At 49.6% G+C, this 11,500-nt stretch overlaps 2 protein-coding genes across 2 annotated transcripts in view; one reads left to right on the top strand and one right to left on the bottom strand.

The window, feature by feature from the left end:
• The first annotated feature begins 414 nt into the window (after positions 1-414).
• On the top strand, positions 415-1,632 carry TUBB4B (tubulin beta 4B class IVb). Its single transcript, XM_009636346.2, has one exon. It carries the CDS (start codon positions 591-593, stop codon positions 1,488-1,490), a length of 900 nt encoding a protein of 299 aa, XP_009634641.1. The 5' UTR covers positions 415-590; the 3' UTR covers positions 1,491-1,632.
• Positions 1,630-11,500, bottom strand: part of FAM166A (family with sequence similarity 166 member A) — a 14,502-nt gene continuing 4,631 nt past the window's right edge. Inside the window, exons 3-7 of the mRNA XM_035891901.1 lie at positions 8,774-9,093; positions 7,659-7,776; positions 6,367-6,461; positions 4,146-4,263; positions 1,630-1,718 (exon numbers count right to left, since the gene is read on the bottom strand). Coding sequence (XP_035747794.1) covers positions 1,630-1,718; positions 4,146-4,263; positions 6,367-6,461; positions 7,659-7,776; positions 8,774-9,093 — 740 coding nt within the window. The remainder of the gene's footprint in view (positions 1,719-4,145; positions 4,264-6,366; positions 6,462-7,658; positions 7,777-8,773; positions 9,094-11,500) is intronic.

Genomic DNA, 11,500 nt, shown 5'->3' with positions numbered 1-11,500 from the left:
GGGCAGGGACGCTGCACTGCGGGCTCCGCTGCCGCACATGCTCCTGAGGCGAGCGCGGCCCCGGGAGGGGGGTTAATCCCGGCGCTTCGTGACGGGCACGAAATACCGTGGCTCTGCGGATGGTGCGTGATGGCAGCTGCTGGGAGAGCAGGTTCGAGAAGGCGCAAGAGGTCGTTGCTCTTCTGGTTCTCCTTAGCCTCCTCCATAACATCAGGAGAAGCTAAATGGCTGCTCTGTCACTGATAATGAATGTTTTCCGTGTATCTGCTGAGCCATTTGAAAGGTGCTTGTGTGAAACCACAGCCCGAGGCTCGATGAAATGAAAGCTTTGGTGGGGTTTCCCTGTAGCCTGATGCTCCTAAGCTTTGCTTGCAAGCAATAAGCAGGAAGCGGGGACTGTAATCTAATACGAAAATGGCTCTCTTCCAGGTCAGAGCGGAGCAGGAAACAACTGGGCAAAGGGCCATTATACGGAAGGTGCTGAATTAGTTGATTCTGTGTTAGATGTTGTAAGAAAGGAGGCAGAAAGCTGTGATTGTCTCCAGGGCTTTCAGCTTACTCACTCTCTCGGTGGTGGTACAGGCTCTGGCATGGGTACCCTCCTCATCAGCAAAATTCGTGAAGAGTACCCAGACCGAATTATGAATACTTTCAGTGTTGTACCCTCCCCTAAAGTATCAGATACTGTAGTAGAGCCCTACAATGCCACACTCTCGGTGCACCAGCTTGTGGAGAACACAGATGAAACATACTGTATTGATAACGAAGCCCTCTACGACATATGCTTCAGAACACTGAAGTTAACTACTCCAACGTACGGTGATCTGAACCATTTAGTGTCAGCAACCATGAGCGGTGTCACCACCTGCCTGCGATTCCCAGGCCAGCTTAATGCTGACCTGCGGAAGCTGGCGGTCAACATGGTTCCCTTCCCCCGTTTGCACTTTTTCATGCCTGGTTTTGCCCCGCTCACAAGCCGTGGGAGCCAGCAGTATCGGGCTTTAACTGTGCCAGAGCTAACACAGCAGATGTTTGATGCAAAGAATATGATGGCTGCCTGTGACCCACGTCATGGCCGCTATCTGACGGTAGCTGCTGTTTTTAGGGGCCGTATGTCAATGAAAGAGGTCGATGAACAAATGCTGAATGTTCAGAACAAAAATAGCAGCTATTTTGTTGAATGGATTCCTAATAACGTTAAAACGGCTGTCTGTGACATTCCACCTCGTGGCCTGAAAATGTCTGCCACCTTCATTGGTAACAGCACAGCCATCCAGGAGCTGTTCAAACGCATTTCTGAGCAGTTCACCGCCATGTTCCGCCGAAAGGCTTTCCTGCACTGGTACACTGGTGAGGGCATGGACGAGATGGAGTTCACAGAGGCCGAGAGCAACATGAACGACCTGGTATCTGAGTATCAGCAGTACCAGGATGCTACAGCTGAGGAGGAGGGGGAGTTTGAGGAGGAGGCTGAGGAAGAGGCAGAGTAAAAGCTATGCAGATGAACACCTGTAAATTTTGTTTAAAGCTGTATGAACTCTTTCATTCAAAACTTCTCTGTCTGTGTTGTGTTCCTCTTCCTGTCTCAAAGTCACTTCAGATGCTGTACAGGCACCATTAAAGCATTTTTCACAGTGCACAAGCTCGTCTCCTTTGTTCCTTTCGGTAAGCTTTTCGGGTGCTGTTGCCGAAAGTAAGTGCGTAGGTGTGTCGGAGATCTGAAAAAGAAAAAAAATGGACTTGGCGTGAGCCCTGCCACATTGTCCATGGCAACCCCGCTTCTTCCCATGCCTTCTGATGAAGTGGATGGTTGTGTCACTGGGTGTGGTGGCAGCCCCACTCCTGGCAGCATGGGAATTGCAGAAGTTCTCTGGTATTCCTTTATAATCAAGTGTACTGGTAGAGGGTGGGGGAAGCTTCACATGGAGGGTAGAAGTTCTGCTCCAAGCTGTGTCTAAATTTAGGTACCTGTGTGTGGGCTCCTGTTACAGGCTTCATGCGGCAGGAGCCCAGCAGTGCCCTGGCTGTAACAGAGGCACAGGTTCAAATGTCTGAGCTACGGCTTGCCTGGGCAACGAAGCAGTGCAGGCAAGTTGCCTTTCTGGTACAGGCGGGTGTTTGGTGGGAGAGGAGCTGGCCAGAGGTTTTAAAACTAAATCGATGGGGTGTTTTGCAGCCTCTGCTTTTGAAGCGAACTGAACCCCCCAACACCAAATTAACTGATTTGTGTCACAAAAGCCCCATACTGGCAAAGCAGATTTTTACTGTGGGAACAGTTAATGTGGTCAGTGCTACCTGAAGTGACAAACCTGTCACTGAATAGCTGGGCAGGAGATAGGGGGCTGCTCTCCTGAAGAAATTGTGTTCTGAACTGTAACTGATTTTTTGTTAAGTTTTTCTGGCTTAAAAGCAAGTTTCTCCTTCCAGACTGGTTGGAGTAGTTAAAATGGCAGCAGCTCTCAGGGCAGCAGAGATTTCTGCCTCCAGAAAGAGATGCTGGTTCTAAACCTAGGCAGGAGAACACTTCTATAGGTGAAAAGATGGCAACAGATTTTCTGAAGTGTGAACAAACACTTCAAGCAGTTGATTTTTGTCCTTGAGTGGGATTTTAATTCCTCCTTTCCATTACACTGAAGCTGGTCTGTTCCCTGGCCTGCCAGTTAACGAGGGCAGGACGGTGCTGTCCTCAGCCCCCTTTTGGGCAGGGCTGTGTTGGTCACCCTCCCCTGAGGAGCTCCAGCTACTCTCCCCCCATGTCTGCAGGCTTGTGGGGTGAGGACAAAACACATGGGTAAGTATTGACGCTGGAGACTGTTTACCCTTAGATTGGTGACGGCCTTTCTCCATTATGGCCTTAGCTTGCAGGCTACAGCAAGCCGAGGCAACAGGCACCCGGCATGGTCGGGGCTTTACTGTGCCAAGGAAGGGGACAGGCAAGGATCGGGCACCGGGGACAGCAGCTGCCGCACTTGCCCTCTGCCCCGGAGCAGGAGCGTGGTGACAGAGGCCAAAAATGAACATGCGTCATCTTTGACCAGAAGGGCTGTCCAGCCTCACCTTTCCCTGTCAGCGTGCAAGATGCTTCCATCCTTTCCCTTAGACCATCCCTCAAGCTCCCTGTGACTGGCCCTGCGTTAAACTTTGCTTTTGCTGCGTGGCATTCCCATGTTCCCCCATATAAGCCTTGCTAGAGCCACGTTCACTGCCTCTACGTCCTCTGTGGGCTCAAGCTTGACATCAACTACAGGCCAGCCCTGCCAGGACAGTTGTTTTCCCACTCTGCTTTCATTTCTACTATTGTTTTGTGCCTTCTGCCATTTTCCTCTGCACTGCATTAAGTACAAGCTCCCAGCCTGGTTCTTGCTAGCTTCCTTCCCTGAGTTCCCATCCCACGTTACTGAGTTGTGGGCTCTTGACTCTGCTATGGCCAAAGATAGCATGAGTGGCTGCTGATTTGCTGAAATTTTAGCCTGATACCATAATGCTTTCAAGGCATGTGGGCAGACCTTCCCCTTAACATACACCAGATTACTTTCTTCAGATCTCTCCTTTTAGGCAACACCAATAACTGACAAGGATCAGGCAGATGGTACGGGGTAGCCACTGCCTGTCTTGATGGCCAGCACCATTTCACTGATGGCCAGCACCATTTCACTGCTTTTTTTTTGTGGTTTCTCAACCCCTTTGTATCATCTAATAGCAAGTACTGGGTTAACAGTTGGGCTTGATGATCTTAAAGGTCTTTTCCAACCTAAACGGTTCCATGATCTATATTTTGCTTTTTATCAGACTTTAAGCTTTTCAGAACAGAACCACTTTCCTGCCAACACAATCGTAATGCACCCATGTAACGGGTGGGGTGTTACTGAGCCTCCTCTGCTTTAGCAGGGGCTTGGTGGCTTCAAGCCCGAGGAACGTCCTGCACAAGGCCAGGCTGGCAGCGAGGACGAGGGTCTCTCCCGCAGAACGGCAGGGGATGGCACAGCTCCAGCACCTTGGCCCAGAGTGGGAAAAAAGAAATCTGCTACCCATGTGGAACATTTCAGGAATTGCTCACTACCATGACACTGCAGCTAACAACAGCGCTACTTAAAGACAGTAATTAGTATTAGGGACTTTCATTTTCACTTAGCTGATACAGTTACCTGGTACGAAGCCCGTGTAGGAAGGTATCAGTCCAGCACTGGTGTAAATTCGGTTGTTAGGCCAGTAGGTTTGGGGAAATCTCTTGCCAAAGCTGCAAGCTGGGTTTCTCTGCAAAAACTGGAAAACAAACAAAAAACCCCCAACACCACAGTACAGTTCATCTTAAACCACACTGTTGTTACCCAAGTCACATGCTTTGACTCCATATTAGAGAAAATGTTTAAGCCAATGTACAGCAATTCTCTTTCCATTTCTGTTTGCCTCTGATTAGCAGCTACATTGCATCTTCCCCTTTTTCCAATTTGTTAAGTTTTTCTCCTGACCGGGGTTGGCAGCAGCCCTCGACAGTGCTGCCTCTGCCAGCCCGTACCCCCGGGTGCACAGAGCAGCTCCTGGCCCGGGTGTAGTCATCAGGACCTCTACAGACTGGACCGCATTCATCACCTCGGGCATCAGCCGCAAGTCCCAAACACCTTGTGCTCAGATACACTGGGAGCCAGCAGGACCTGCTGGAGTTGGCTTTGTGCCTTGTCTGCTCCTGTGCCATGACACTGCACATCTGTGTTTTGGTTTGACCCCTTCAACTGGTTTTGGGTTTCCATGTGCCCCAGCAACAGTGATTAGCCAGTAATTCCCAAGCTAGGAGGAACAGGAAGGCTTAGGGAGCGTTAACTGCAGGGAGAGTGTAAATCATCTCTGGGATCTGCCCCTGCCCTCTGAGGTCAGACCCCGGTAAGGGGCTGTGCTGCAGGATGGATATTGCAGCTCTGCTCATCTCTGCAGCGGCAAAACCCCTAAAGATGTCACCAACGCTGTGCTGCCCTCCTCGGCGTGCACCCTGCTTGGTGGTGAAGGGACAGGGCTCACGGAGCCGAGCAAACCGTGGGGCTGTTGATGGATTTTGTGACTGATGATGGAGCGATTGCTGCAATTCCTTAAGTGCAGCACTCAAGTGAGAGGATTGCGTTATTTTGCCCGATGCAGGCAGTAAGCAATGAGCCATGGCACATCCCAGTAACCTAGGGCAACAGAGATTTAGGGCAGAAGATTAGTGGCTTGAAGTCAGAAGCCATCTTAGATAGAAATGTGGTATGATTTTTTTTTTTTTTTTTCTTTTTAGCATGCTTATATTCCTCCAGCGCCTGATCTGCAAACCTGGATTCTGCTGAATCCTGCAATGGAGAAACCCCTCCCTCGCTGCTTCACTACATGCAGACGTTTCTTAAGAAATCAGGGGCAAACAGCACATTTAGTTTTGATAATGCCTGCTTTTTGTTCTCTTTGCTTCATTTCAATTCCTATTAATGGCAGAAGGAAAGGATAAGGAAGCCAGCACTGCTCCTTCAGGCAGAGCAGGAGGCTGCTGTGAGCAGTCAGCCCTGCTGCTTGCCCTGCTGAGTCATTCCTTCCCAGCTGAGTTTCTCCAAGCTGGGGATCCTCAGCCTCTTTTCTACATCAGACCCACACGCTCTGGGACGAAGGCACTGCAGCGAATCCCAGTGACCAGGAAGGGCTGGCAACCTGCTTGTAGCGAGCTGGGCCACCGGTGCCAGGCCAGCAAGGCGGCTGCATCCCAGGGATCTCACTCCATCCTGGTAGCGGGAAGAAATGTGTATCTTTGAATACAAACCATCAACTGCTGTGCGAGGGATCTCGTTTTCCCGTGTAGGAGGATTGTACAGCATTGTATGGGGGAATCTGACAGCAAGGGGGCAAAATAGTTTTTCAGTAGGGATATTTCTGCATCCTTCCCAAAAGGAGGAGAAAGAAGATCTAGATCCCTTTAAGACAAATTATGTTAGTAAAGGAAAAAGCCTTACAACCCATTAAAAGGGAGAAACACCCATCCAATCAGTCCAGGAAGCCATCCAGTGCTGCCATCCAAGTAGAGATCTACTGCATAAGGGCAGTGCAGAGAGCTGCATCCCATGTTTCTGCACTCAGAGCAACATTTTTAATAGCCACCCTTGACCCAACCCTCAATAGATTTGCTTAATCCTTTTAAGAACTCTTTTATCCTCCTTAATGTCCCAAGGAAACAAGTTCTAGAATTTAATTGCTCGTGATTTTTTTCAACATGTTATCTGATAGTGTTTTATTTTGCTTGTACTTATAACCCCAGTTCTAATACTACTACTGTAAATGAGACCACTTGTGGTGTTGGAGATGGACCAACACCAACGTTATGTTGCTGAAATAAGATTTGTGCATCTAATCTACCTGATATCGCTCAAATTCGTTCATCGCTTCCTTCACAGCCTGGATGTAGTTCACTCCATGAATCCAGGTCAGGCGGGGGATGAATCCAGTGTACCCTTTGGATGAAGGCAAGAGAGAACATTTTCTGCTTGAGAACATACGTATCGTATAAGGATCAACCAGTCTTGAAGTGGAGGAGGCTGGAATAAACTTAAAACCTTGGCAGAGTATAGGACGGAAAAACTCATCCATTTGAATTGTAAAATTAACTCTTACATGTGAAGTATCTTTTCTGAAAGAGTCTTTTTTTATGATTCCCAAGGAAAACTCAATGGACTGAACTGATCTTTGTTGGTCTCCATAAGGTATGGAAGAAACATTTCATTTTCTTATAGTCTTTTCTTTTCACCAGCAGCTCTGTCGTGTTCTCTCCCAGTTTAATACACATTCAGGGGCTAACAACCAGGTGTCCAACCTTTCTTCCTCATTTGCCCTGCCCATCCAACAGATCTGCACCAATTATAAGACAGGAACCATATAAAGTCTAAAACTACCTAAAATGGGGAGAGGGGTACAGCCTAAAAGCAGCCAGAAGGAAGCAGCAGCCTCTTCCCAAAGGGATGCTTTGGAGAAAGCAAAATTTGTCTTTTGCATCCTAAAACATCGATGCTCCTTCACTGAGCCTGGAGTATTTTGACATGACCCCTATATTCTCTGTGATCCTCTGCAGGGCCAAGTATCCCCCTGCTGGTGTCATACCCTTTAGGGGAGTCCAGTGCATCGCCCTTCGCAATTCTCCTATGTGCAGAGAAACACTCTGCAAGTGGAGAAGCTACAGCATACACATAGCTCCCTGTAAGTCAGGGTTTATACGTTTACGATGGTGCAATACACCACTGCCTGTTGCTTTGATGATTCAGAAAAGCACCTCATTTCTAGGAGAGAAGTAACTACCTCTACGGTAACAGATACTCATCAAGCTGCTGGAGTTGGTGCAGGGCCCATGACACATCATGTTTTTGGTTTCTGGAGCATTTTCTAGCCTGGCCCCACAGCTGTAGGGACCTGAGGTGACGCCTGCATCCCTGCCACCTGCCCACGGGCACGTGTCCCTCAGCCTGAGATCCACGAAGGGGGACGGCATCCCAGAGAAACACCCCTGCATGGAGAGGAGCCAGGGTATTTTCCATCCCAAAGTGTCCAAATGAGCTGGAGCGGCTGGCCAACATATCTGAGATTTCCCCAGGGGCAGGAGGGCAACACGATTGCTTCTGAGGTGGGCACATGCTGCGCATGGCCTCCCTCTTTTTTACCTGGAATGACTTTCTGTTGGATCATGTTTGGTACATCCAGTTTTGGTAACCGATTATCTTGCTCCACATCTGTGGTTTCAGCCACTCCTGGCAGAGTCACATCTTCAATTTTTATGGGCTCAAAATAAAAGGAGAAATAAAATAAACACCAGTGAAAGCCACTTCCTCCTCTGGCTCCATTGCTTACATCACTACCAGAACCTGTGAATGGCAACTGCCATTTCCATTTCTTCCCGGCTTTCCACTAAGAGCTACTCCAAGAATTTTAGGTGAAGTCAAATTACAAGACGAGCTCTCGGCATGCAGAGGTTTTGCAAAATCCCCAGGGAGAGCAAGGGGAGCTTTGGGCGCTGAGCTCCTTCGCAAATCTGTTTCTCAGAGCAAGGAGCAGGAAGGCCCCTCCTGGGGATTTATGTCCAAGCCAGCTTTTGACTCAATACGTCAAATCTCTAATCTCTGCCTCCAGGGGATTTGCAGAGCCCCGGCTGCCTGGGACATGACAAATGCTGCCTCTGGCACCGGGAGAAATGAGGGGCTCAAACACCTTGGTCCCAAGTGATGCTGGCAGTGCCGTGCAAAGCAGCGCCCGGCTCCAGAGGCAAATCCCAATGCTTGTATTTCAACAAAGGATAAATGATGGTGGGGAATTCAGGCAAGCAGTGGGAGCAGTTATGGGGTCAGAAACCCAGCGCGTAACCAAAGGTGTGCCGGGAGCGCACTCTTTTCGGGAGGAGAAAAGCAGCGACAGGGCACCCAGTTTACAAGGAAACACAAGCCTGGCTGCATAGCACAGCACAATGCAAGATCTAATGACTGGGATGTGAAGCTAAAAGTCAACCAAATGAGAAGTTAAGCCTCTTTGATTAGGAAGAACAATTGATAACAACAATTTCCTGAAGATAGGGTGGATTTGCTACTGCTAGAAATGTTCATGTATTTGATATTTCTCTACACAACACTTTCAACTTTCCATCCTTGCCATCCACACCCATATAAAATTCCCTCTTCACATTCCTGGACTGAGGAGAACCCTTCCATGCCCACCACTTCCCAAACCCCATTCCCTCCGCAGCAGCATCCCTCACTACAGGTCTCTTCCACCCAAAGCCACTTACCAGTTTGCTTCCCACCAAAGCACCGCTGAGCTGGCCAGGTCCGCACCTTTTTCCCTGTCCGCAGGCTGGGGTTAGCTCAGGCAGTCGCCACTCTCGCCCCTCAGAGGCAGGATGGCATGAAATCCTCTGTGGGTACCCCTGAGACAGTTGTGCCCTTGGGACATACTCGCCGGGGTGGTGCTGGGGCACGGGGTCCATGTGCACCATCATCAGCTCTTCCTCTGCTGGCCCTGGCCCTGGGCCCGGCGGGGGAGATTTTGGTACAAGAACTGGTTCAGGAAAGCTTGTTGCAGCCCCAGCTTTCTCATAGGGAAAGTGCCCTGCAGGACAGAGACTGAGTTAAGGGAACGGAGTGGCTGAACGAGGATGAGGTATCCCCATCACACTGGCCCTCGGCCCCCCATGTCCCTGTGTAGTGAAGGAAAGGAGCCTGGAGGTCCACAGCATCCCGTGGGCTGGGAATGTGTCCTGCGAGTGCCATCAGCCCCATCCAATAAACTGGCCTGCACAGAAAAACTGGACACAGAAGTCCAATAACTTAAAATTTATTCTAAGTGATGTCTAAACTGTAAAATATCATCAGCCAAGCTACAAGGGGGACAAAAAAACCCCAAACATCTCCTTTTCTCCATGTGGCTGCATACCCCAAACACAGCCTCCACCAAAGAATCCTTGCACTGGCATCATTGCTGCTCATCAAGGAAATGGTCTGGTGTAACACTGGCTGGAAAAAAAGTTATCTTACGTCCAGTGTACACTAAATATCTCCACTGTGAACTAGGGACAGAGCCCTGTGGCTTGAGACTCCTCGGAGACAGCCCAGCTTGGCAACTTGTGTCTGACTTTCCCTTAAAAATACCCCATGACATGGCTCCCCAGGCTGCCTTGGCCCCATACGATACTTCCAGCCCGGGTGCTCCCTCGTGCTCTGTGCCAGGAGCAAAGCCAATTCCTCCCTCCCCGGTGGTTACGGGGGATGATCGCTCTTACGCCCCGCAACAACCTTTTCCTTCTTGGAAAATTGTTACTATGTCAGTCTTGTCTTTTTTTAAACAAACCAAATTCCTTCCATTTTTGTTCTTGTAAGTAATTTTTTTCAGCCCTTCAGTCATTCCTGCCTTCCCCTGACCTCCTCATGTTTGGTGGACATCTGTATCGCAGTGCAAAGCCCCAAGGATGAGACAGCGCCTTCCAGCGAAGGCTTCATCTGCAGAGGGTGCCAGGGAATTCCAACCTGTCCCGGCTCAAACAGTGCAGGGTGAATTTTAAAGCAGGTTTATCTTAATATTTCCTTCATTATTAATGAAAATATTGCATCTATGCTTTTCTTTTTATCTCACAAACCAAAGAAAAAGAAAAAATGAAGTTGTTTTGTACTTGAGAAATCCATTTTAGCTCTTTTTTATGACCCTGGGTTTTCCAAACTTCTTGGTTCAGAAAGGTTACACAGTAAAACACTGAATAGAAAGCTGGGAGAGCACTGTGCATTTGATTTGAGTAAATATCCATAGGTTTTCAGTCCCGGTTCCTGGGGAGCGGGTGCCTGCACGCTTGGCCTGTGCCATAACCCCTCAATGCCAACACGGCCACCATGGAGATCCAGCCACAACCCTGGCTGATATCCCCAACCAACTGAGCCTGACCGCGCTTCCAGCAAGAAAACAGCTTTTAGGGATCACTCACGGACAGCTCGATAGCAGGAGCTGTAGATGAAGATTTACCAGCACAGCAAGGTGCTCCCTATGGCCACGTTCTTCAGCATTTCACCAACGAGCAGCAAACGTGAGCTCCCAGCTGCACACACTGGCAGGTGATGTAAAGGTTGGTGAGGAGAGAACAAGGCTGAGGACAGGATAATGAGCGAGCACAACTAGGTCAACTGCTTGGTTGGGTCCATCCAAACTATGTTTTAGTCCAAGGAAATACAAATTTAAATGTCCAGGAATTAAGCCTGTAAACACCACCTGTGTAGCGGAGACCTGGGTCCTGGAAAACACAGCTAGGAAGAAGAGAAATGCCACAAGTTTGCAAGAAGCTACACGGCACGAATTTCCAGCAAGAAATGGGAGAGCATCACTTTGGTGAGGCCATCCCCAGGGAAATGAAGACGCAGATTCTGCCCGGGCACGTTATCGCACGCTCAGCCAGGAGAGGATTTGCTCCCACTGAACGGGGCATCCACAACAGCTACGGCTGAGACACGTGGTACGGTACACAGCAAACGTGTCTGCAAGGGTGACACATCACTGAGAAGGGCTGATCAGAGTCCTGGTACGGCTGCTGCTGTGGCCTGATTTGGGTCTGCTCAACAGGGACCAGGCGCTTTGCTGAGAGGGGCTGGGACTCGGTAGGAGATTTCTGCGAATTCCCAGCCTTGGGAAGCTACATGAGCAGGTCTCAGTGTCTGATGGAGGAGATGGGGCCCATTGGCAGAATTGGGAAGGGGGGAAGGCAGGGCACACGAACCCTACTGCTGAGCTGAGGTAGGAGCAGTGAGATGCAAAATGAAGCATAAGCTGTGAGCAGAACAAGCTCCGCACCAGGCGGATTGGCCGGGAAAGGGTCGGAGGTGGCAGAGCCAACCTTCCCCAGAGGGACAGCCTGTGGAATTGCGTTGGCTTTGGCTGGGACGGAGTTAATTTTCTTCACAGTAGCTAGTATGGGGCCATGGTTTGGACCTGTGCTGGGAACAGCACTGATAACCCAGGGATGCTTTCGTTCCTGCTG

The sequence above is a fragment of the Egretta garzetta genome, unplaced genomic scaffold, assembly GCF_000687185.1.
Source record: "Egretta garzetta isolate BGI_Z169 unplaced genomic scaffold, ASM68718v1 scaffold143, whole genome shotgun sequence".
NCBI lineage: Eukaryota > Metazoa > Chordata > Aves > Pelecaniformes > Ardeidae > Egretta > Egretta garzetta.
The sequence above is the reverse complement of the archived record's forward strand: the minus strand, read 5'-3'. Positions and strand labels throughout refer to the sequence as shown.